The 27,879-nt window shown below is 36.4% G+C and overlaps 1 protein-coding gene across 2 annotated transcripts in view; it reads left to right on the top strand.

Moving 5' to 3' along the window:
* DGKB (diacylglycerol kinase beta) overlaps positions 1-27,879 on the top strand; it is an 804,553-nt gene that overhangs the window by 139,491 nt on the left and 637,183 nt on the right. For both annotated transcript variants that reach the window (XM_065939288.1, XM_065939287.1), the window contains exon 3: positions 23,642-23,718. In XM_065939288.1, coding sequence (XP_065795360.1) covers positions 23,642-23,718 — 77 coding nt within the window. The remainder of the gene's footprint in view (positions 1-23,641; positions 23,719-27,879) is intronic.

Here is a 27,879-nt window from a genome sequence, read left to right as displayed (position 1 = left end):
ACAATAATAGTGTTTCTGTAATTAAACATAGAATAATGTTAAAACATGATAGCTATGTCTCTTAATCAAACCTTTCAAGTTCCCTTTGTTAATTCAGGCCATTGACATAAAGATAAGAACAGATGTTTTCTTCTTTCTACTAAGTAATTAATATTGTATTTAAAAGTTACAAAAATGAAGTAATACATATATTGAAACTGCAGCGCTATCTCTACAAGAATAAAAGGTAAAGGTCAATTCCTTCAGTTCTTTTAGCTGAAGGCAAGAAATAAGAAAATAATGCTTTCTTAGTTGACTGGATACTTTGTATCAGAAGTGTTACATGGGACCTCAACCTTTTTCTCTTTACTTTCTAGAAAAAATCAAGCAATTAGGAAAAAGGGTTCCATGTCCAAAGGGTTACAGAGTAATTAATACTAGAAAATCAGTTCTTCGTTTATTCTGATACAATCCTGTGAAATGAGATTTGGCTAATAAGCAACTAGTGTACTCATTTACAAAGAGATTTTAACGTAACCCGTGTACCATAAAGAAAAGACTTTTATGGAAGTATTTTATATACCAGGTGCTGTGGGAAAAAAACTGGGGATAAGTCATAGTCATTTACTTAATGGAATTTGCAATATAGCAAATACAGAGTGTTTTACAACTGGAAAAGGCTTAGAAATTGCCCATTCACCTTTACAGATAACAATAATTAGGTCCAAGGAGTATATTTGCCTTAGTAGTACTACTTTCCTAACTCTGGATCTTGTGCTCAATCCACTTGAGAGCACTTTTATTCTTCAGTCCGTTTATCCTGATATTCTTTAAGAGCATGATGTTCAGTAATCACACTGTTACAATGCAAGAAAAAATAATTTACTAGTAATACCTATGTCTACTTAAGACTTTCCAGGTGGTGCTAGTGGTAAAGAACCTGCCTGCCAATGCAGGAGATGAAAGAGATGTGGGTTCCATGCCTGGGTTGGAAGGACCCCTTGGAAGAGAGCATGGCAACCCACTCCAATATTATTGCCTGGGAAATCCCATGAATAAAGGAGCCTGGTGGACTATAGTCCATTGGGCTGCGAAGAGTCGGACATGACTAAAGCAACTTAATTATTAATATTCATAGCAGTATAGAATCTGCAATTAATGTGGCATTTTTACTTGAGCATATGATTGTTGTAGTTAGAGTGCAAGTAGATTTGCACCACATTTGAATCATGTCCAGACTCTATACACATATACACTGTGATGACAAATTAAATTGGTTCAAACTTGCTGAAGAACAAATCAACATGATGTAAAAAAAAAGTCTTAAAATACGTTAAACCTTTGATCTGCCTATGTTTCCTTCAAGAATTTATCCAAAGATAGAACCAAATATGGTGTAAAGATACATGTACATATATGTCATGTTCATTATGGGCTTTCCAGGTGGAGCAGGGGTAAAGAAACTGCCTGTCAATGCAGGAGAGACAAGAGACATGGGTTCAGTTCCTGGGTCAGGAAGATCCCCTGGAGGAGGAAATAGCAACCCACACCAGTATTCTTGCCTGGAAAATCCCATGGATATAGGAGCCTGGTGGGCTACAGTCCATGGTGTTGCAAAAGAGTTGGCCATGACTGAATGACTGAGCATGCACGCATGCATGTTTATGATATTTTTAATATTCACATTTTTTAAACATAGTTCTTAAATATGAGATTCATAAATGAAACACAGCCATACAAGGACACAATTTTCAGCCACCGTGGATATATGTCTATCAACTTAAAAAAAGATTTAAAATACATTAAATATAAAAGCAACTTGAAAATGCCATGTAATCTGTAATCACATTTTTTATAAGTTCTGATGACAGTTTTCTAAATATATATTTATACATGCATATTGAAAGCATTCCAAAAGGGTATCACAATGATAATAGTAGTCATTTGCAGGTAGAGAGATTATAGATGGTTATATCTTTTTATATTTCAGTGTATTCTGTTCTTTAATGAGTATTATTAGCTATATATTCATAAAAAATACAATATTTTGCCTTTATATATGAAAATCTTAATGGCAAAGGATTACATGTCACTTAACAGGATGTCATTCTGGGCACTGAGAGCTGAGACATGTAAAGTATTGTGTGACAGAAGGGAGGAAAGAAGCTGGAGAATACTAAGACAATAACACATTATTGTTTATAATATCGTAAGTTTGGATAAATTGGCTGCCAGTTTCATGTAATTGGCCATCTGTCTTGGTTAATTCAGACTTTCTTAGAAAATCTAATACTTTGGAGAAGATTGTTGCATATGATATATAGTTTCTTAAACTTAAAAAAAGAATGACTGATATTCCACTGTAATCTGATTAAGCTTTAAATAGCATTGGCAAAGGGACAGTTGTTAGAGACTTAATCTGATAACTTCAGAGTAACATTCAAGCAAAACCAGTCGGTATGCCACAGCAAAAAGACAATGATAATAACAAATGAATACGAGAAAACCTAAACCCTTTCACCAGTTTCCATTTCACACTGGTCTCAACTTTTCCATAATTTCAGATTTTAACTGAAACAACTTTCCAAACTATTTAGAGTTTCTTTATAGTTGTGTATGTACTTGAATTATGTGCTTTAGTTATGTAAAACTCTTGCTAGATAATAATGAGTTTATTTTAATTTCTTGGAATTCTCTTAAACTTTGGAGGAGATACTTTCTCAGACCTTCTCAGGTCTCTCCTATCACAAAAACAACATTAAGATGATTTCATCATAGCCTGTGAATCTCTTAGGCCCAGTCATTCCGGCTTGTAACTTGTCTGTATGTGTGTGAGTGTGTATTAGTCTGTCATTCATGTCTGATTCAATGAGACCCCGTGGACTGTAGCCCTCCAGACTCCTCTGTCTATGTGATTCTCCAGGCAAGAATACTGGAGTGGGTTGCCATGCCCTCCTCCAGGGGATCTTCACGACTGAGGGATCAAACCCGGGTTTCCCACATTGCGGACAGACCGTTTGCAGCCTGAGCACCAGGGAAGCCCAACTTGTCCTTATACTCTTCCCAATTCTGTGAGTGAGAGCAAATGACTCTAATGCAAGTAAGGGCCAAAAATCCAACACGGCAGCTGGCTGTTACACATTCTAGTAACTCAAGCCAATTTACAAAAGTCACACTGTCAGGAAAATGAGCACATTGTCATTTTTTTCCTCTTTGCTGCAGACACTGCAAAAAACTTGTGAGGCAGTGTGGGTTTATCGAGGATCTCTGCGGTGGCTCAGTTGGTAAAGAATACGCTTGCAATGCGGGAGACCTGGGTCCAGTCCCTGGGTTGGGAAGATCCCATGGAGAAGGGAATGGCTACCCACTCTAGTATTCCGGCCTGGAGAATTCCATGGACTATAGGTCCATGGGGTCACAAAGAGTTGGACATGACTGAGCGACTTTCACTTTCACGGGCTTATGAAGACATCACCGTCTGAATCAAGGGTGCTTTTATCATGCATGACAGGTTACAACACAGAAGAATTTCCCAAAGATATTGCCCAATATAGTCATTTTTACTTATGGTTCATTTATGTCTCCTGATGATCTCATATTTTGTCCTCTGATACTCATTTCCTGGCATTTTCTACAGTATAGATAGTTTAATTATGTATTCTCCGCTCTTCGTTATTGATGACTTCATGCTTTTTTTAAATACACCTGAATATTACTCCTTATTTAGAACAACTGATATTGGGGACCATACTGTTCAGGTTGACCTGGATCCTCTGATAGACTGCATTAAATTCCAGTGCCATTCTTGGTCTTTCTCACTCTTGTCTCTTCCTCATTACCTTGGTTATTCTTCAGTTACTTTGAATTTGCTGGGTGTATACATTCCATTTCTACATAGTAATTGGAAAGTATGCATCCCTCATTATCTATATCAAATCTATTATTGAAAATGTGTTGACTATTGATTTTTTGAATAGAAGTCTTATGCCATTATTTTTAATAGGAAAGTTAAAATGCATTCCCAGCCTATAAAAGCACCCAAATGTTCCCAAGTTGTAATGAATACTGATGCACCTACATATTGATAAAAATTTCACAGACTTTTGCATAATGTAAAACACTAAAGCAACAGTTACTTAATCATTTAACACCTAATTACTTAGCACTTTTGAGTGTATTAGTGCATATGTGTGCAGTATATAATGACACTGACATGTAAAGTATTAGAAATACAAGTTAACTTTCCTTCTAAGTACAGACTTGAAGAATGATTGATGTGTTCAAGATGCAGTAAATAAAAATAACCTTTTAAAAATAGAAACAATGAAGTGACAAGGTAGATTTTAAATTAAACTCAGACTTTTTGGTTGAAGTTTAGTGGTGAGGAGAGAGGTGGAAGATATAGTCAAAGCTGCTGCTGCTTGCTGAAGTGGAAAGAGGAGCAGGAGGGGGCTGATGAAACTGTGAGAGAGGCAGGAATAAATGCCTGAGGTCTGACCATGTCTCAGTACAAGGCCATGTCCAAGTACATGCAAGCAGGAGACAGCTTTGTCCTTTTGGCTCTTTTGACTGTAGAAATGGATGATTGTGAAACTATCAACTGATGCCGTATCTAACAACAGGAGGCTAAGACTCTTAACTCCACATTCATTTCCATTCCCTTTGTTTGTGTCAATAAAATGTGATAATATGACAATCTGAGCTATTCATATTCCTGCCATGATAACATGCATTGATTTTAAAATTTACTTAGTTAATTAAGAGTGTCTTTGAATAAGCATTACAAATAATCAGTTTAATTCAACCTTTGCAGTTGAGTGTGTCTTTTTAATGTCCTGGGTAATAGAAGATTAATAAGAAACATGTATTAGTAAGGGGTTTCCCAGGTGGCTCCGTGGCAAAGAATCTATCTGCCAATGCAGGAGAAGTAGGTTCAATCCCTGGGTGGGTCGGGAAGATCCCCTGGAGAAGGAAATGGCACCCCACTCCAGTATTCTTGCCTGGAGAATTCCTTGGATAGAGAAGCCTGGAGGGCTACAGTGCATGGAGTCTCAAAGAGTTGGACATGACTTAGTGACTAAAACAATAATACCAACATGGCATTATTAATTCTGATGGGACAGAGAAATATGTTTTCCCAAGGAAAAGCACTTGCATAATTATTGGAGGTGCTAGGTGAATTAATCTCTTTTCTCATAGGATACCAGTTTTAGTTGAAAGAATAATTGATGAACTATGTTTATTAAGACATTTTGCCAAATTGCTTTTATCTGTATGGTCTAATATTTATTTAAAGATTTGCATCAAATATTTATATTTTCTCCCAATTTACAATTATACTTTATTTGAATGAATTTCTTGCTCCAATTCCCTGCTGTTGCATACAAACTTATTCTGCAATATTTTCACTGCTCATAGTAGTAAATGTGACCTCTATACTAGACCCAAGATGTGTGTTTGATTATTTCTCTTCATAAAAATTTTGAAAATTTAGCAACAAAGTATAGAACAAGGTCTTTTTTCATATTTTATTTCTTGTTAGGCATGAGATCTGTTTTGTATCCCAGTTGAGCAATTTGAGTATCTTTTTTGATATCAAGACCATTTTGATTAATCTTCTGTCAGAGCAAAATCATCTGTATCAGCACCCCACCACAGATACTGCATCACTCATATCATATCATATATTTTCAATATTGTCAGTACCCCTGGCTGTAATAATAACAGTGGTAATGGGAGATAGAAAGGTTGCTTGTATATTGTCTCAAAATCGATAATCCTAGAAGGATGTCCTTGAGCAGGGCATGCCCTAGATATAGCAGAAGAGCTGTTTGCAGAGCTTTCTTTCTTCTTGAAACTGCTTTTAAATTAATTTTTATTGCAGTTTAGTTGCTTTGCAATGTTTTGTTAGCTTCTACTGTAGAACAAAGGGAATCAGCTCTGTGTATACATACATCCCCTCTTTTTTGGATTTCCTTTTCATTTAGGTCACCACAGAGTAATGAGTAGAGTTGCCTGAATTATACACTAGGTTCTCATTAGTTATCTATTTTATGCAGAGTATCAGTAGTATATATGTATCAGTCCTAATCTCCCAATTCACGAAAGTCCCCCCACCCCTGCTTCCCCTTCGCTGTCCATATATTTGTTCTTTAAATCTTTGTCTCTATTTCTGCTGTGCAAACAAGATCATCTGTACCATTTTTTTCTAGATTCCACATATATGGGTTAATATACAATGTTGGTTTTTCTGACTTACTTTCCCTATGTATGACAGTCTCTAGGCCCATGCTTGTCTCTACAAATGATCCAATTTCTTTCCTTTTTATGGCTGAGTAGTATTCCATGTGGGTCTTCCCAGGTGGCTCAATAATAAAGGTTCCACCTGCCAATGCAGGAGGTCGAATAGACGTGGATTCAGTCCCTGGGTTGGGAAGATCCCCTGGAGGAGGGCATGGCAGCCCACTCCAGTATTCTTGCCTGGAGAATCTCATGGACAGAGGAGCCTGGCGGGCTACAGTCCATGGGGTCGCAAAGAGTCGGACAGAGCTGAGCGCGCACACACAGTATTCCATTGTATATATGTACCACATCTTCTTTATCTGTTCCTTTGTTAATGACATCTAGGTTGCTTCCCTGTCCTAACTATTGTAAATAGTGCTGCAGTGAACATGGAAACTTCTGGTGAATGGTGACAGAAAGCTTTTCACTGAGCTGTGACTGCCTCTTCATCATTTACATGTTACCCTTTAGACTCACCACAGTCTTCTTCCTGGATTGCTCCTAGGCAGTGACCAAGCGTGATAGTGATGGCAATAGATCCAGTTTTCAACAGGACAGGCTTCCAGTGGGTGGTGTTTGCTCAGGAGCTCCCTGCTGCCCTGGTGGAGATTTTCTCAGAGCTGCAGCACTTCTTAGGCCTGGCTTCTCTTTTCTCTTCTTTCTCATCTCCTTCCTTAAGTGCTAGACCACTTTAGAGTCTGAAGGTTCTCCCTGCCTGCTCCCTCTCCCTTTTATCTTTCACACATATTCTCCATTGTTTTGCATGAATATCTCAGAGAACCTGAGGTAACATACCATTTAATGAAAAATTAACCTCACAAGATCCCATTAAGATCGCTGGGTTTTTCAAAGCAATGCTGCCATAAAAGTTTTGGCTGAACATCACCTTTAAAGTTTCTGCCTGAATCTAGTGTGCCGTAGGTAGAATAGCGCCACTCAAAAAGACATGGCCAAATGCTAACCCCTGGAAACTGTTTGAGGAAAATGGTCTTTGCCAATGTCATTAAAAATCTCCATATGATCTCATCCTGGATTTATAGAAAGCTCTAAGTCTAGAGGCCAGTGTCCTTTATAAATAGCAGGAGAGGAGAAGATACAGTGAAACAGAGACAGAGATCATTATGATGGGTCAACAAGGCCAAAATGGCCAGATTTCCGGCAGCTACCAGAAGCTAAGGAGCAAACATAAGACGATTTCTCCTTCAGCATCTGCAGAAGGGACCGTCCTTGATGATACCTTAATATCAAACTGCTGGCCTCCAGAACCATGAGAAAATAAATTTCTGTTGTTTTAAACCTCCAGGTCTGTGTGTGGTTTTTTTTTTTTTTTTTTTTTACAGCAGCCTAAGAAACACCTAAACTGAGTTAGCTTACCTTGGCAAGCTTTTGTATTCATGGCAGGTTTTTTTTTTTCCCCTCCTCAGACACGACTGAGAATGTTCTCTGTAGTAGAACACGTTGATCAATGGATTCCTGCAATTCACTGGGGAGGCTGCTACAGCCTCATTCATTCTATTTCTGATTCTTAACCGGTGCAATGGTACATGGTCCTCAAAGCATTTCTGGCTGCTTTGTAACGAAACTCCTTTACAAAATCATCACCCTTAATCATTCCCTTCTTTCCTATAGATCTTCAAAAATATTTAAATAGTATGGGGCAAGCTTTACCCCAGTAGGTGAATGGCTGAAGCACAGTTAAACTGCATCAGAAATAAATCCTTTCACTCAGAATAGCCACCACATTTATTAGTGTTTTAGCAGGATTTTTTTTTTAATTTGATTGTAGATTGTGGTAAAGTCAGTTTTAAGTTGTTATAGCAAATATTCCAATGTAAGTTGTAGAATGTGAGAGAAACCATTAAAAAAAAATCTTCTGAATTCAAATAGTGATATTCAGAACCCTAAGTGACAAGATTCAAATGCAGTGTTTTATCTCCAATCTATTTTCTGATCAATAGCTTGTAAAAATATAAAGATTGATTGTCACATGGTAGGTAAAATTTTCAGTTTAAAATTGTCTATTTAAGGAAATGTAATCAAAGCCAATCACTTTTCAGAGTAGTCGGTATAATTCCAAATACATTTCTCAAATATAAAACCTGTGCTAATGTTACTAGCAGTTCTGATGTCCTGAGAAATTTGACATGCCAGAGAAGCATTTGAGCTGGATTTCTTGCTCCTCTCTCCTTTTCTTACTTTATCTGGTAGTGGGATCAAAAATCTCCAAGAGCCTCTATCTGAACTTTCTTTTTAAAAGTTGGATAATATTTAAAAGAAGTTTGAGTATTTAAGAGAGATGAGCATATTAGGAAGGGAATGTTTATGGCATGTGGAGCTGAGAGTCCTTCTAGCATATCTGGTAATGTTTTCAATTATGAGTCATTGACTGTTGTGGCTGGAAGAGTCCTTAAATACTGTTTCTTCTAATTTCCTCAGTGTTAGAGGGAGAAAATGAAGGTCTGTTTTATGAGAGGGCTATACTATAGGTCAGGGGTCCCCAGTCTCTGGGCTGCAGCCCAGTACCTCCTGTCAGATCAGCAGCCGCATTAGATTAGAAATAAAGTGCACAGCAATGTAGTGCACATGAATCATCCTGAAACCACCCCTCCACCTCCATCCGTGGAAAAGTTGTCTTCTATGAAATCAGTCCCTGGTGCCGAGAAGGTTGGGGACCACTGCAATAGATCATCTGAGATCCGGAGTCTGGAATAATTCCATGTATGGTGACAGCTCTCCTTTTCACATTAAAGCTTTCACTTTCTCCAGAGGCATGGTAAGGATGAGTGGGTGCAGAAAGCCACAAGATAAATATGGCCCATTTCCCTGAGTTCTGTTTTGAATTTAAAACATGGGGACAGTATTTTAGAGTTTTATGTTCTTTAAAATATGTATGTGAGCAAATTATGTTCTCCGAAATCTGTATACCAGCAAAATAAATAGGTTTCTATTTTTCCAGATTGCATAATACTGTGTTTGTTAGTAAATGTACAGAGTGCTGGAAATTTTTATGGTCAGAAACTATTTAGAAATTTTGGTGATTTTTGTATTGTCTTAAAACAGGGTATTGTTAGCATTGTGACTACAGAATATAGTATTGTTTCCAGAATGTCTGGTTCCTCAGTATATGTTTTACAGCCCACAAGAGAACTTAAATAGTAAAATAAAACTTACATATCTGAGCTAATATGGGTTTCAGAATTTTTAATGATTTACAGATTTAAAATTATAACTCATAGTTGCATTTCATTAAATATTTTGATTGAAGCACATATACATGGCCATTTAATTCTGTTGCCTGTAAGAGTGAATTTCCCATAAGATTAAAATTAACAATTTAAATATAACTTTAAAACATTTTATATTATGTCCTGGTTATTGTTGTAAATAAGAAATTTAAAACATCGAGTGAAAATGCAAAAGAAAATGAAAACTAATAATAATCTGAAATTAAGGTTATGACAAAAAAACACAACAACAACACTCCCAGAGCTCAGTGTAAATCTGACAACACAGATGATGATAAGGGCTCACAGTTAATAATATAATAATAAAGTGTACCAGGTACTAATCTCAGCAGAAGCACAAGTAAGGTGTTATCATTATCCCATTTACAGATAGCAGTTTTGTCATCACAAATAGTGAATGCTAGTTATTTAACACTGTGCTTGGTTGCTCAGTCATGTCCAACTCTTTGTGACCTCTTGGACTGGAACCCGTCAGGCTCATCTGTCCATAGAGAATCTCGAGGGAAGAATACTGGAGTGGGTTGCCATGTCCTCCTCCAGGGAATCTTCCCAACCCAGTGATCAAACCCAGGCCTCCTGCCTTGCAGGTGAATTATTTACTGTCTGAGTCACCAGGAAAGCCCAAGAATACTGGTGTAGGTGGCGTATCCCTTCTCTAGGGTTCTTCCCAACCCAGGAATCGAACTGGGGTCTCCCACATTGCAGGCAGATTCTTTCCCAGCTAAGCTACCAGGGAACCCCCTTAGTTAGCACTAGCCAATCTAAAAGTCAATATTTAGTTGAAAAGGAGCTCATTAATTTGAAGATGTCACATCATATGTGTGAAGGAGCTGCTTGAACAATACTGCATGAAATGATTGTTTCTTGCCATTATACATCTGTATCCATCTACCTATCTATCTGTATAGTCTCTTTCTGGAAAAAATATTAATACAAGGTATTCAGTATGTAAAACCTACCTTCACTGAAGCTGATAAATGACTTACGATGACATTTTAAAAGAAAGAAAAAATTATAGAGAATAAATGAGCTTGACTTTAAGTTCAAGGACTGGGGAAAGAATAAGTAACTTCAACCACACACAAGTTAAACAGTGTCATCAAGGAATGGAGAGTATCAAGAATCATTTCACTGTTATTTTTCACCCTCTCTAAAATGAATTGAGTGAGTCTGTACTGGCGTGGGTGGAGCAGCATCCGACAGGCAGGGAAGAGCAGGGGTGGTAGAAAAGGGGACAAGAGTCTCATCCTGCCTCTTTAGAGAAATAATCCTTTTCATTATGAATAGTGATGGCTTGACATAGAGCTGAACTGCATGGGCTTTCTATTTTGTCATCCCCTGGACAAGGAAGAAGGCTGAAAAGGACCATTATTGAACAGAACATTATGTGTCTAAGTGTAATTGGATGTTTAACAGAATGGAGAGAAAATTGAAGGAACGGGAACACAAAGAAGATGAGAACTACTGAGGTACTGTTGGCCCTGGGGGAGCACACATAGAAAGCAACCCGAGGTACCAATTTCTGCCTTCCACATCCCATTATAGCTGGTTAGACACAAAGGAGGTTGGTGTCTAAGTAGAGAGCGTGAAGCTCTGAAAAGCATAGTGACTGTGTATAATTGTTCTTTCAAACTCAAGAGGATGACTAGCAACATCACAGTGGAGCCTTCCCAAGTTGAAGTAATGATCTAAAACCCAAGGGCAGCCCCCATGAGAAGTCATTGAAATTGAACCCTTGTTTCCTCCTGCAGCTCTCTTGCCCTGTCTCACTCCATGGCATTTGGGTGGACAAACCATAACCCTAGGTAACTTGAACTCTTCCCCCGCAATATATCTCACTGGTCTAGTGAGATTGCCGTGCCCCATTTCTCTTATCTGTTCCCTTTTGCTGTCTTCTGAATGACTTTTCAACACCTCAGTGCATGTGTTCTGTCTCTTCAGTTGTGTCCAACTCTTTGCAACCCTGTAGACTGTAGCCCTCCAAGCTCCTCTGTCCATGGGATTCTCCAAGCAAGAATACTGGAGTGGGTTGCCATGCCCTCCTCCAGGGGATCTTTACACCCAAGGATCGAACCCATGTCTCTTACGTCTCCTGCATTGGTAGATGGGTTCTTCACCACTAGTACCACCTGGGAAGCCCTCAAAACCCCAGACCTTTCTTCAAATCTCCATCAATTCCTCTGTTCTTTTTTCTCAGCTGATGGCCTTTCTTTCTTCTTCATTGAGTAAAGTACAGTAAGTCATCTACATACAAACAAGTTCCATCCCAAGAGCTCATTTGTAAGGCCAGTTTGTTCATAAGTCTAAAACAGTTCATGAGATTCTCAAGGCAAGAACGCTGAAGTGGTTTGCCATTCCCTTCTCCAGTGGACCACGTTTTGACAGACTTATTGGAAAAGACCCTGATGCTCTGAAAGATTGAGGGCAGGAGGAGAAGGGGCAACAGAGGATAAGATGGGTGGTTGGCATCAGTGACTCAATGGACATGAGTTTGAGCAAACTCCAAGGAGATAGTGAAGGATAGGGAAGCCTGGTGTGCTGCAGTTCATGGAGTCACAAAGAGTTGGACACAATTGAGCAAATGAACATCAACCAACAGAGTCAGCCTAGGTACCTAACTAACACAGTTGGCTATATAGTACTGTACTGTAATAGGTTTATAATACCTTTCACACAAATGATGTATAAAAAAGCAAGGAAAATATTTTTAATTTCACAGTTCAGTACCTTGTACTATACAGTGGTATAGTATAACAACTGGCCTGCAGGGGCACATTCACATTTTAGAAAGTTCACAACTTGGAGGTTTGCATTTAGAGGACTTACTCTAATTGGAAGAGAGCTTTACAGATACCAGCTGGACACCTAGTTCCCCCAGCACATGAACTCATATATTCTCCCATCTCCCTTAGGTAAACTGTCCAGACCCCTACCCTAACCCAGGCCTTCTGACTTCCTGCTGTGAATGAGATTGCATCATTTCTTTCCCATTATTTTAGTGGTGTTTCTCTTTCACCCCCCCTTCATTTTCAACAATTTCCCACCTACTGGATCCTTTCTATTAGCATGTTGTTTTCTTTTTTCGCCTCTTAAAAAACCATCTTGAGTTCACTTTCTGCAGTCTAGCTGGCTACTGCCCAAATTCTTTGATTCCAATTGGAGCAATCTTTTTGATGAGCTGCCTCTGTTGCTGCGCCCTTCCTCATCTTACGTTCTCTTAACTGACTCTGATTGGACTTTTTTCTCAACCTCTAAACTGAAACCGTTATTGACAAAACACGAATGACGTTCTTGCTAAATCCAGTCTGCTCTTCATCTTACTTTACATTATATAACACTTTGCTTTCATGCCTCTTTGTTTCTCCTGGTGTTCTTGTTATTTCACTCAGTTCAGTTCAGTTCAGTAGCTCAGTTGTGTTTGACTCTTTGCGACCACATGGACTGCAGCACGCCAGGCTTCCCTGTCCATCACCAACTCCATTGAATCAGTGATGCCATCCAACCATCTCATCTTCTGTTGTCCCCTTCTCCTCCTGCCCTCAATCCTTCCCAGCATCAGGGTCTTTTCAAAAGTCAGTTCTTCGTATGAGGTGGCCAAAGTATTGGAGTTTCAGCTTCAGCATCAGTCCTTCCAGTGTATATTCAAGGACTGATCTCCTTTAGGATGGACTGGTTGGATCTTCTTGCAGTCCAAGAGTCTCTCAAGAGTCTCCTCCAACACAACATTTCAAAAGCATCAATTCTTCGGCGCTCAGCTTTCATTATGGTCCAGCTCTCACATCCATACATGACTACTGGAAAAACCATAGCTTTGACTACATGGACCTTTGTCAGCAAAGTAATGTCTCTGCTTTTTAATATGCTGTCTAGGCTGGTCGTAGCTTTTCTTTGAAGGAGCAAGCTTCCTTTAATTTCATGGCTGCAGTCACCATCTGCAGTGATTTTGGAGCCCCCCAAAATAAAGCCTCTCACTGTTTTCACTCTTTTCCCATCGATTTGCAATGAAGTGAGGGAACTGGATGCCATAATCTTAGTTTTTTGAATGTTGAGTTTTAAGCCAGCTTTTTCACTCTCCTCTTTTACTTTCATCAAGAGGCTGCTTAGTTTCTTCTCACTTTCTGTCATAAGGATGGTGTCATCTGCATTTCTGAGGTATTTCACTCAGTATTCATTCTTAATCTCCTTGCATATTCCCCTTTTTTCCTGACATCTGAGCCTTGGACTGTTTGTGGTCTCAGTCCTTGATATCTTTTCTACATTCACTCTCCACGTATCATTCAGTTCTGCATTTAAATGTCACTTATACAAATCACACTCAGAGTTAGTTTTTTAGCTCAGACCTTCTTCTGAAGTCCACGCTTAGTTTTTATTGCTTCCTTGATGGCTACATTTGGATGTTTAGTAGATTTCTCAACTATAAACTGCCTAAAACTAAAGTTGAGAACTCTCCTTCCCAATGCTCCTTCTGTGGTGTTCCCCATTCCCCTTTATGGCAATGTCATCCTTCTAATTCTTCAAACATATCAACAAAACTTGGGGATCCTTGTTGATTCTTCAGTTTCACAGCCCATATCCAATCCATCAGAAAATCCTTTTGACTCTGCTTTCAAGATAACTACTCCAACATTAGTACTTTCATGCAAAGGCAGCATATCTCTAGACTGAATTAATATAATGCTTCCATAATTATTTCCCTGCTTTTATCCTTCTTTTCTACAGTCTGTTTTCAATACAATATAGTGCTCTTTAAAAAATATTTTGGAATAATGATAGATTCACAGAAACTTACCAAAATATATGTACAGGAGGCTCCGTGTACCAGTTGCAGATGGTTACTTCTTATGTAACTACAGTTTATAAAATTCTCTCAAAACCAGAAAATAAATGTTGGTATTATCCACAAAACTTATTCATCAGTTTTAAATGAACAGAGTGCTTCTTTTAAAATATGAATTAAAAATAGATGGGGTTTTGCCCAGATCTTGCTTTTTCACAATGGTCTGCTCTAATTTTTTTATTTTAAACCATAAACTGTTCTGCAAGCTGATAATCCTTCTTACCTTATAATATTTCTCCATAGTAGATGAAATCTTTTAATATACAATATTGGTGTATTATGTTTATCTTCTATCTTCTTGTACTACACTATAAACCTGATGAGCCGGAATATTTTTGGTTTTGTGCAATGATACATTCCAGGGACTTAGAATAATACTTGTTCTAGACAAAAATATTTGAAAGAATAATTATACACTTAAAGCTGGGGCTTTTTGTCTTGTTTTTGTTGTTTATCTTGTTTTTGTCTTTATCTCTGTTTGTTATGAAAAACCTGTTCTTTCTCCCTGAAGTATATTTTGTATAAACCTTTTGTGTTTATTAGTTCATTAAATACTGCTGATATGAGTCCAGTGTTATCATTTCTTCCCAACTCCGCATTCATGATATCTTGTGGAAGGCTTGAAGTGGCCATGATGGGAATATTTATAAGAGCTAAATCAGCAAACATGTCAAGTCAGCACTCTATATCCTCAGTAATTGTTAGACATTTGCAAGCACAACACTGAATCTGGCCAGTCAATTCAGCCATCAATTAAAATTCTTAACTAAAATTGTTTTCCTTATCAAGTTTGTGATACTGTATAGATGAGTGGCTCAAATAAAAGTATATATTTTCCTAATGAATTTCTTATTCAACACTGTGTATACAATATATGTTATTTCACAGGCTTTTAGGCCAGTATCCAGATGCCTTCAGTTTGTCAACAAAATTCTCAGATATTTATCCAAGATTCTCTCCTATGTCTATGTCTCCAATGTCTAAGACATTGCAGCAGAGGCACACATCAGAAGTTGAGTATAGGTAGGTGAAGAAGGGGAGAAATAAGAGCAAATGCATGAAAGTGTTTTCAGGATAAGTTGCTAAAGAGCATTATCAGCAAATAATGAATATTAAAAGGAGAAAGGAAATTTTCTTCATAGTCTCAAATCAGCAGTTATTCTGGTATTAAATATTTGTCTTTCTGGTAAAATGGCCATAGCTATTGCAGTGCCTGTAGCCTTTTCTCTATGATATTATGGCCATTGCCTTATAAGTTAATAGTAATCCTGAGAAATTTGCAAGAACATGTGGAGAAGAAGCATACACTGTAACAGCTCATATCTCTTCTCTATGTAGTTGTATCACTAGAATATTCTTCTCAGGATGTTCTTTTAAAATACATGGGTATAGGTTTCCACCAGTGCTACACTGTGACTCTTTACTTTTAACAAGTTACACTTTTTTTTCAGTCTCTTGGTGCTTTTACTGTAATTTTCATTAAAGGAGATGTGAACTTCTGTCTCCTGATGACTAGTTCTCCAAATATCTTATTTTATATTGCCATAGGTGTTTCTTTTCTGCTACTGAATAGCACTTAAGTAGAGCATCTTCTGTATCACCTGAGGAATTGCTTTAATAGCAATATCAATTTCTGGATTTTCAAAATACCATTTTTGGCCATTGTGACTGGAGTGAGAGTTCATAAATTTTTAAATAAAGTGTTCTAATATGATTTTATTTCGTGGATTGAATCTAATTGAGCAATAACCAGACTACACACACACACATGCATAGGAAAATTCAGCAGGGACTAATTGCTGATTAATTCTCAATTTCTTTGTGTATCTTTTAGAGAGTCAGATCTATGGTTAATTCAACCTTACCTGAATATGAGAATCATGTGAGAATCTTTTTTAAAACTCCTGGTCTTTGAAATCCATCCCAGACCAATGTACTATTTATCACAATGTTTTGGGCCTAGGCAGCAGTATATTTTAAAAGTTACACAGGTGGTTGTAAGATGGATCTAGGTTTGAGTACCACTGGATTAGGCACAAAGCTGTTTTGGTTGGACGAAGATAAAGCTTTTTATTGGTGTTCAGTCGCTCAGCTGTGCCCTACTCTTTTAGACCCCTTGGACTGCAGCACACCAGGCTTCCCTGTCTTTCTCTGTCTCCCGAAGTTGGCTCAAACTCATGAGTTGGTGGTCCCATCCAACCATCTTATCCTCTGTTGCCCCCTTTTCCACCTGCCTTCAATCTTTCCCAGCATCAGACTTTTTTCCAGTGACCTGGCTCTTTACATCGGGTGGCCAAAGGATAGGAGCTTCAGCTTCAGCATCAGTCCTTTCAATGAATATTCAGGGTTGATTTCCTTCAGGATTGACTGGTTTGATCTCCTAGCTTTTCCAGTACCACAGCTCATAAGCATCAATTCTTCCTCACTGAACCTTCTTTATGGTCCAACTCTCAAATCTGTACATGACTACTGGAAAAACCATCGCTTTTGACTATATGGACCTTCGTCAGCAAAGTGATGTCTCTGTTTTTTAATGATCTATCTAGGTTTGTCATAACTTCTCTTTCAAGGAGCAAGTGTCTTTTAATTTCATGGCTGTAGTCACTGTCTACAGTCTAGCAATCACTGTCTAGCAGTGATTTCAAAGGCCCAAAAATAAAATCTGCCACTCTTTCCATTTCTTCTCCATCTATTTGGCGTGAAGTGATGGGACTGAATGCCATGATCTTAGTTTTTTGAATGTTGAGTTTTAAGCCAGCTGTTTCACTCTACTTTTTCACCTTCAACAAGAGGCTCTTTAGTTCCACATCACTTTCTGCCATAAGAGTGGTGTCATCTGCATATCTGAGGTTATTGATATTTCTCCCAGCAATCTTGATTCCAGCTTGTGCTTCATCGAGCTTGGCGTTTCACATGATGTGCTCTGCATATAAGTTAAATAAGCAGAGGGACAATATGCAGCCTTGATGTACTCCTTTCCCAGTTTTGAACCAGTCTGTTGTTCTATGTCAGGTTGTAACTTTTACTTCTTGACCTGCATATAGTTTTCTTAGGAGGCAGGTAAGTTAGTCTGGTATTCTCAGCTCTTTAAGACTTTTCCAGTTTGTCGTGATCCACACAATCAAGGGCTTAGCATAGTTAATGAAGTTGAAGTAGATGTTTCTGAAATTCTCCTGCTTTTACTCTGATCCAGCAGATATTGGCATACATAGATGATATATTCTTTGTCTGCTAATTTAAGTCAGTAAAAAAAAAAGACTATTATTTTCTTGTACTAGAAAGATAAGTAATATAATTTTCTGAACCAACAAATGTCATGGACTCCAAAGGAGAAGACCTGGCTGTAATGGAAAATTCTATTACTTCTTTTTCTATCACAAAGAGACCAGATTTATGTTATATAAAAGAGTTTGGATCACTATGTTAATCTTTTTTATTTGTGAGACTTTGAATAATAATAGCTTCTTTAACCTTGATTTTGTATGTGTTATGTGGGGAGAAAGTTTGATTAAGTAATAAGGTATTTTGAGTTTTAAATAATTTAAGATAAAGCACTTTGCAATCTCCAAAACACTCTACACATACAAACTTTAATTCATAGTGTTCATAGTATTCAGAGCATAAGGCAGGTATAGATTTTAAGAGAATTATTATGAGGAGTTCCACACAGGGCAAATTGTTGTCTGCTATAGTTCAAGGTGACCCTGAGAGTTTTGCGGACAAGGTGTCAGATAAATATGGGATACACTATCCTTGAACTTCATCTGACATTGAAGGGGATGCGGGGTAAAAAGAACATCGTGAAGAAAGGAGGGGCTCTGAAATCATGAGTTGCCTTGGGAATTATATGTCTGTATATTGTTGACAGGGAAGGCACAGAAAGTAATTATTTGTAGGTAGCTGTAGATCATATTTTGACACATCTGTGATGCCAATAGGAGGAGCTTGTACTTCAGTTCAAAGGCAAAAAGAAGCATTGAAATATGATGATATGTTTGAAGTCTGTTTAGGATGGAACAGGAAAGGAAGAGGAATTTATTGAATACTTGACACTTTGCTATACACAATGTTTCCAGGCCTGTGTCATTATTACAATTTTAAGTATTAGAAAACTGAGCTACAGAGAGGTTAAATATATATACCCAGGGACATTCAGCCAAGAGTTCTGGAGCCAAGACTCAAGTCCAAATTTATCTGCCTTTAAATCTTTCCAAGACTCCACGGGACCTTTGCAATTAATCTGACAAATGCACGTTGAGTTTTTTTGAAATAAGGAAGCAAAGAGGCAGTGAAATCACAAAGGAAGCTCATTTGAGATGCAACAGACACCTAAAGAGATATGAAATGTTCTATTTTTCAGCTGTGTTTTATAGGACCTTTTAGTTTGATTCTTTTATTTTCTTAACATTGCCAAATACTGATCACTTTATTTTTATGTCAGAATTATGTAAAAGGATTTAAATTTTCCTTGAAAATCATGTACACATTCAGAATGTTACTAGCTGTACATTTCTAAAATGTAACTAGCTTAGCTCTCATGGCATTAGATATTCTGTGACTCAGCCAAACTTCAGAGGATTCACAGAGACTGAACCCTTTAAAAGACTTCTGGAACAACTCATGCACTAGAGCAGGTGCTAGAAAGACAAGCCAAAATCTCCTCTATCAATTCCCAGGTAGATTTCCTCCATTCAAGCATACATCAAAGGTATTTGCTGAACAAAATTACCCCTGCTTTTAGACTTGGTACCACCTTGCTTTTTAGATCATGGTAAGAGTGATGGAAAAGACCACCTAAAATGAACCCATTCTCTTTGTTGTGGTTATTCACATTAAACTACTTCCTTGTAGGATGGATGTCCTAGTCAAAAGGCAGCAACTGGTATCCAGTGTTCTTCTCCAAGTTTCCTTTCCTGGTAGTCAGGGCAAGCTTTGATGACTCTGGAATTAGCCCTGTATTTCAGAATTGCCTTAAGTCACTATCCTCCTTGGCTTTGTAAGAGACTCAGTATTTTCTGCTGAGCATCTGTGCTGATTGCTTATTCCAAGGGTTAAGCCAGCTGTTTGAATCTGGCTGCCCAATATTTCAGGTGTCAATCTTTTTGGAAGCTGGACCTTTGTCCCATTACAGATCCATGTTAACTGTGAATTGATCTCCCAGTTCACAGCTGCCTGCCTGTTTGGCTTCTTGCCTAGATTTCTCAGCCCAGAAGCTGTCACTGTGCTCTCATACTTGAAGCTCTAATATTAGCTGAACTACGACTGAAATTATGTTTTTCACTCAGCTACTATCTCTTCATCTAGGCGTCACTTCTTTGGTATGTCTTCCGCTAGAGGGTAGGATGAATATAGTCATGCATCTTTTCTTCTCTTTGCTGCTCCATTTATTTTGTTTGTTTGTTTTTGTTTTCTGGAGTTGCCATGTGGCTTGTAGGATCTTAGTTCCCTGGCCAGGTATGGAACTCATGCTCCTTGCAGTTTAAGCTAGTGTTCAAACCACTGGACCACCAGGGAATTCCTGCCCAGTATTGTTTTAGACAGACATGATTCAGAGTTGATATAAGCGAAAAGTTAGCAATGTTTATGATTATAGGCAATAGGGTGAAATCCATAAAAGCAACTCATATACAAAGTAAGTTAATATGTAATTCTCCTATAAAGGCACACAGCAGTACGTATTTCACAGTCTAGCGCAATTCGGGAATCCAAGCAGATGTGTAGGCAAGTTATATAAGGCGATTCTGTGTAAAAAGCATGAGGCCAAGGCAAGTCATCTGGAATGCTTTGATGTTGCATACCAAAATCTCCACATATAGAAGGTTGACTAGAAAGTCAAGACCTCAGTCTTTAAAAGATTGGACCCAAGAGGAGTTCCTGGGATATGAATAGACGAGCAAGATAAGGCTCCAGGTTCTAAACTAGATTATGGAGTGGCGATTGGATTGTGGGTAAACTTCAGATGTCAAGACGTTAAAAATGGAACTTGAGAATTGGAAGAGGAGTACAAGTTGAGTTGATGGTGATTCATCTGAATATGAATCAGAGCTTCTTAAATTGTCCCAGACCCTGATCATCACTGAGCCTCAGATCATGGAAAATGCAGTCATGGAAATAGAGATTTTGGCTTTTAATTCATTAGTTTATTCTTAGTGGTCTCCCTCTAAAACTATTCCAACGTGAACTATGACCAGAAAACTGTTAAAAAGTGACAAGAACAAATCTGAAGGCTGTTGTCTTCTCTTGGGGCATTTATAAATGATTACTGAATGTATTTTTCATTCCTATGCATGCTTAAAATGAAAAGCCCATCTTCAGGGCTAAAGTTCTCTGTAAGGCCTGTGTATCAAAAACCAACTTTTTCTTTTTTCCCTTCAATTTTATTATGGAGCCAAGCTGTGGTTAAAATAGTCCACTGGGATGTATTCTATTAGGATTATTCTAGTTTTTACACATATGGATATGTGTATCTCTGTATATGTGTATGTCTCTGTGGGTACGTATAGAAGGTTATACACCTAAATCTATAAACAAGAGGAAGTAAAAGGTTTTGTCCTAACTTAGACTAGTGTCTTATTATCTACAGAGAAGGATTTGAGAATAAAGAATCAGCTTTTTATTCTCTTTCATATAGCACCTGGTCTCTGAAATAGTGTAAGTTTCTGCCAAGGTGCATGTCAAAGCAATTACTGTAGTTTGTTGTATTTTAGGATTAGCTCTGATCATTTCAATCCAAATATTTATTGCAATTCTATTGTCTCAGCTTTGTAATAAATTGAATGTTGTGCAAAAATAAAAATGTTCATTTTATTCTCTAGGGTCACCTACAATCTAGCAAGGTACACAATAAAACAATTTAACCTGAAGCACAGTATGGAAATTGCTAGCAAAATATATAATGAAAAAAATTATTTACAGAAAGCTGCACAGACGTTAAGCATGTTATAGTGCACACACACATAAACACTCACACCAGAGAATCTCAGCCAAAAGACAAACAATCCACTTAAAAATGGTCCAAAGTCTTGAAGAGACATTTCTTCAAAGAAGATATTCAGATGGCCAACAAGCACATGAAAAGATGCTAAAGATCATTAGTCTTTAGTAAATTACTACTCCAATACAAACCGTAATCATTTTATCCATAGGGTGACTATAGTCAAAAAGCTAAAAAATAACAACGATTGACAAAGATACAGAAAAATTGGAACCCTCATACGTTGCTGGTAGGTGTGTAAAATAGTACAGCCCTGTGAAAATCTGTTCGGCAATTCCTCAAAACGTTAAACATAGAATTACCATATGACCCAGAAATTCTCCTCTTAGGCAAAGAGCTGAAGCATGTATTTGAATAAAAACATGTATATGTGAACGTTTGTAGCATTTTTATTCACAGAAAAAACTCAAATGTGTACTAGCTGATAAATAAAAAATAAAATGTGGTATATTCATAAAATGTAATATTTTTAGCTGTAAAGAGGAATGAAGTACTGACCCATGCTACAATATATATTAACCTTGAAGACTTTATGCTGAATGAAAGAAGTCAAACACAAAGACAATGCCTTATATGATCCCTTTTGTATGAAATGTCTAGAAGATGGGTTTCTTTTTTGACGTGAAGAAAATATTCTGGAAGTAGACAGTGGTGGTTGCTCCACAGTGACTTGTATACTTTAAAATGGTTAAAGTGGTAAGTTTACGTTCCGTGAATTTTATCACAGTAAAAATGTACAGTCACATACACTTAAAACTGAACACGATTTGCAATATTAAAAAAGTTATAAATTACAAATAAAAGTGTGAAGTGAAGTGGTGTGAAGTGAAGTGACGTGAAGCTAAGTGAAGTGAAGTCGCTCAGTCGTGTCTGACTCTTTGTGACCCCATGGACTAGTAGCCTACCAGGCTCCTCGGTCCATGGGAATTTTCCAGGCAAGAGTACTGGAGTGGGGTGCCATTTTCTTCTCCAGCGGATCTTCCTGACCCAGGGATTGAACCCGGGCCTCCCACATTGTAGGCAGACGCTTTACTGTCTGAGCTACCAGGGAAGCCCCAAATAAAAGTGTAATTTGTAAAATATAGGCATGATGCACTTAATGGGCATCTAAGTGAATTTTCTAAGGGTTTTTCAAAAGCTCATTTGTAAATTAGTTTTTTTGGAAACTGGAAAATGTTTTATAGTGATTCAAATATAACTGAGTTTTGAGGGTAGGCAGGAAGGATTATATTCAAGTGCTGGGAAATAGTATCCACTCCCTATCCCCTAATAGGAAACTTAAAATCTGCTTATTTCCCACATTTTAGTTTCAAGCTCATTTTATCATTGTTATTTAAACTTGATTGAATATTTAAAAGGCAATGACATTTGTTGTGTAATTTTCTTCTTTAAATATACTGTAATTCTGAGATTTCTTGATCAAAATTATATTTTGACATGATTACATTATGTTAGCAGATTGACTACATACATTTTTATTACATTTATATATAATTTTAAGTTCATAATTGTGATCTTCATGACATAATTTCCTGTGTTAATTCAATTCATTTTCTTTATCATCTTAATATGATGAAACTCCTGAAAAGTATAAAAATTTTGGAAAATCATAATTTAAAATACTTTTGATAATGTATCTAAATTCTTTTCTTAATTGACAAAAAGTAATTTGAGCCTTATGGATATTTAGAAAATTCTCTCTTGCAAAATAATAAGATGTATAGTTTGCCTCTAAATGGATCCTATTTTTCTTATCTATCCAGCAGGGCTATTTTTAGTTAATGGAGTGATATATGGAAAATGCACTATGTATGGTAAAGAATAGCTGGGTTTTCTGTTTTTATAAAACTATGTCATTCACTTAAATGTTAAAAAGAAAAGAACGGGGAAACACATGCTACTGATTCATTATTTGCATATTAATTCATATAGTAATAGACAGTGGCCCCATTCTTGGACAGAACATGTTTTCTTCTGTTTCTTTTTATTTTTATTTTTTGCCACACACACAACTTACTGGATCTTAGTTCCCTGACTGGGGATTGAGCCTGGGCACAATAGTGAAAGCACTGAGCCCTGGACCACTAGAAAAATTTCCATTTCTTTCTTTGTGTGTGTGTGTGTGATTGCCTTTTCCAATTATATATCCCTTCAAAAATGATAAAGAATGTTTCGCATATTTATCTTAAAATTTACTATCTGGTGGTATTTATTTATATTTTAAGAAGTCTTTGTTTCTGAACTGGGTTATGCAAGCGTTCTAGCAGATATATAAATAAACAATGTGTTTTCTATTTCTTATAGATTCTACAAAGAAATTAAAAGATGTTCTTGAAGAATTCCATGGTAATGGTGTGCTTGCAAAGTATAATCCTGAAGGGGTAAAGCCTTTTTTTCTTTATTTAAGTTTCATATAGATGTTTGCAGGAGGGATTTCTTAACGAAGAGTTCTTGGAAATGTATATTCATATCCAAAATGAAATTCATAATGAGATGCTATTCTGGAACATACATTAAATGGTATACTGCTTATTTTCATCCCAAAATGTTTTGCTAATGAAAATAGCATTTCTATATGGTATGCTTGGAATTGTATAGATTATCTCTAATATATGCTAGGTTCTTTTCCTAAAAGTCAGGAAACACTTTTAGATAGAAAAAGAGAGAAAGTGTGCCTGACTCTCTCTAAGCCCTACTTAATGTTAACTCGGCATTGGGACTGGAAGTGGTACCTTGACTGAAGGAAAATTCTGTGATGGATATAAGTGATCTGTTACTTTAAAGAGCAAGACTTGATACAAAGAGAGGAATTTATTCTCCTTATCTTGTTTTTGTCTGGTACCAGTAAGCTTTTGAGTCCCTGAAATTCTTTCCCTATAAAAACTTGATGTATTTTCTAATTGCTTTGAAACTCCTTTCTTGAATGAATGCCTGTCCCTTCCTAATTATTTGTTAATAACCTTGTCTTTTATGTTAGTTGAGAAATGTTACATATTAGATGTTTGATCATCATTGCTGTAAGTTCTTTGGTAGCTTTACCAAGTGATAGTTGGGTTTTATGGGAGTTAAAACAAACTGCCCAGAACTCTTTTACCTGGATATATTATCTAGGTATTTAGACAGCTTTGTTTGCTGATTAAAATGTGATTGGTTTTTGTTATCATTGTTATTGCGGTTTTGAATGTTTACAAAATGACAGTTCTTGGCTATCCTTAATATTTTACTTTTCTGGGATTTATAGAACTAATGGTTTAGTCAAAACGCAGTCTTTAAATTCTGACCTCATTTTAGTATTTTCAATATTTACTATTTTTATTGCAATAATTACTTTTTCCTTTTATATTTTTATTCTGTCTGCATTCCAATACATAATATATCTTTTAAAACTTTTTAATCTGAGATTCATTTTGTTTTTGTTTTTTTTAATAAAGCTAATGTTTAGTGCCTACAAATGATGCAGAAAATAGACAACTTAAAGCCACTTCTATTTGCCTATATGGAAAAAAATCACATATTTGCCCTCATTCTGCTCAGATTTTGTTTTCCTAGATGCTTTAGAGAGAGAGAAAAAAAATGTTGGCAGGTAAATTTGTAGAACTGAAAATCTCAAAGACCAAGAAAGTAGGGTTGAAAAGGTAAAAATGACAGCTTTATTGAATTGTTATAAGACCTCCAAAATTCAGTAATTATTTACATTCTCAAACATAGTTGAAAACCTGCATGTACCTATTTATGTACAGAGAGAAAACCAGTTTTTTCTCCCTACAGATAGTTGTCATCTATATATTCATGTGGAATGTGGGCTTGTTTGCAAATAGACTTTTTGCTTCAATTATTTCTTATTTAAAGGACTCTCAGGACTTAATCTGACTGATAAATGGATTTATTGAGGTAATTACTAGATTCGTTATTAGACATGTATGATGTCAGCCTTCTCAATAATGTAATACCTCTCCATAAATGCACAGATTTGCTCTTGAAATGCATTATTAAAATAATGAACAGTTGAAAAACAAAAAGTTAGATCTTATTAAGACTCAAAAGTATCTCTAATTTGAGTAAAACCTCTCTCAAATTTTAAAGTTGATGGGGGGGGGGATTTTCCCTTCAGGAGAAAAATTTAAAGTTTTTATGAGTCTTTTAAATACTAGTATGTATTTTATAAAAATCAATAGGAAATATTTAGAAATATTCAATGTTTAGAATTGAAACTTCAAAGTCTAAAGATTCTGTTGGTGCATACCTTCGTCAAGTTTATAAAAGTTTACTTAAATAGTAGGAAATAATTCATACTGTCAACTCACATGTGAAAATATTACTCTCTATTGATTGGTCAAGTTGAGCTCAGAGTAGACATAGTTGAGTACCTAATTAATGTTCAGCTATATAAGAAAAACTAGGAAAGCAATTAATCTAGTCATGCTTTATAGTAAATGACTAATACTTTGTTTTCTAAAATAGACATAGTCTGCATCATCCATGGAAAGTATTACTTCAAAGAGACTACAACCTAAATATCTCTCAAATAATTTTCTCCTTTACAAAGTAAAGCTCCTTAAAGGGTAGATGTATTATTTTTGTTATCACTTACTTGAACTACTGAATTGTAAAAGCTATTTATACAAACTTATTCCAATGAAAATGTGACCTGTTTTAGTCTATGTGAACAGAGAATATTAAGTGTAATATATGGATGAATCATTTATTTTTAATTCCTATGAGGAAATAAATGATATAATCATAAAATATATGTTTAAACAATGGCTTTAAAGATGTTTTAAGAATAAAAGCTTGAGGAAGGTCTTGAGATAACCAAATATGATTGTAAATAAAGAAACTGATTTTAAGAAAAGTAAAATGCCTTTCCCAAGATGTACCATCTAGGTTTGTGACAATAGTGATAATTAAAATCTAGATGTGTGTAATCCCAGTTTAAGATATTTCCTGTTTACTTAATTGATGAGGCTATTAGAATGAGAGGGAAAACCAAGGGATATGAGAAGGATGAGGGGAAGGAAAACATTTTTCATATGCATTGAATGGTATTACTTATGTATGAGCATGGCCTGTTCCATTGCACCCAATTATTACTAACTCATACCCAGCAAGGTAAGAGATGCCTATTAGTTTCACCTAATGTTATGTGAGCAATGTAAAGCCTATCATTATAGGTAGATTGTAATGGCCATTCATTCTTCGTGAGAAGGTTCATAGTAAACCAGTCAGAACATCGCAGATATAATAGATTCATGAGAGTAGTAGAATTTTGTAATATAAGAATCAGTTTGTCATTGAAAATGTAAATATTTTCCCCTGGATTTCAGATTCCATATCAAACTGTTTTGTTGGCTTCTAAAACAATGGGAAGAAATTAAATAGTGGCATATATAGAGAGAAATTAAATATCTACCTTTAAAGAGATGGAGAGAAGCTAGGCATGTTATTCTAACAGGTGGAATCATTAGAAGTGGGGAATAAGTATAATCAAATATACCTTTATATATTCTATTATATTTTCATATTCTTCTCTGGAAGGCTTCCATTATACTGTATGTGTTATTCATTATACTTACCCTATGTCAATTAGAACTGTTTGCTTATTACATTCTAAGATTGATCTATTTGATGAGTCTCAGGTTTTAGCTGGCGTCAGAATCACCTGGGTTCTTCTTAAAATAGTTTGCTGCCTCTCCACTTTAGTTTCTGGAACAGAGTTCAAAAATTTCTCTTTATCAGTTTCCCAGCTGATGCTGAAGCTATTTCGGACCCCCATTTTGAGACCCATGCATCTAAAGTGTGTTTTCAGATCAATCTGTAAGCTTGACTTTATCAGCAATATAAGGTGATGAGTATAAATTATCTGGCATTAACACATGTATTCTTTCTTTCCTTGCATTCACAGAAACAAGACATTCTTAATCAAGTAAGACATTTTCTTTTCTATTAAAATCTGTCTTTTCTTTCTTTATTCTGATGTGAGCTATGAATTTCTTATCCTTATCTCTGAGCTATACTTCTGTACCGGTGAGATTCATATATAAGATTAACTGTAATACTTATAAAGATAAAAGTGACTGATTTGTGTTCAACTTAAAGACTCAAATAGAGAAACTATACCTCAATAGAATCAAAAAGGGTCCAGACTGCAGCCTTCAGTTTTGTAGACTCTTGAGCTTACTTTTTCTAATTTCACCAAAATATCATCAGGCTCTGGTAAAAAGTTTTATTTAATGAAAGTCTTAAATTATTAATCTATGATGAGAGATTTAACAATAGGATTTAAATGCAATTGATAAGAACTTTTGATTGGTCTACAGTGCTATTAGCATATGTGAGGAAAATATGAGTGAAAAGCTCTTGATTTTCACCCTCCTAGGAAAAAGAGTAAACCCGTCTGTGCTTTCAACCACTCTCTCCTAGTTATGTCCATTTCGTAAAGAAGGTTTTAGGTCCATAGTTAAGTGGGATGCATAGAATTACAATACATTGTCGAGTTCTCTGAATGGATGTTTATATCCCAGTAGGAATGTGTGCATGCGATC

This window comes from Muntiacus reevesi, chromosome 6 (assembly GCF_963930625.1).
Source record: "Muntiacus reevesi chromosome 6, mMunRee1.1, whole genome shotgun sequence".
Taxonomy (NCBI): Eukaryota; Metazoa; Chordata; class Mammalia; order Artiodactyla; family Cervidae; genus Muntiacus; species Muntiacus reevesi.
Note: the sequence above shows the minus strand (reverse complement) of the source record. Positions and strands in the feature narration are given on the sequence as shown.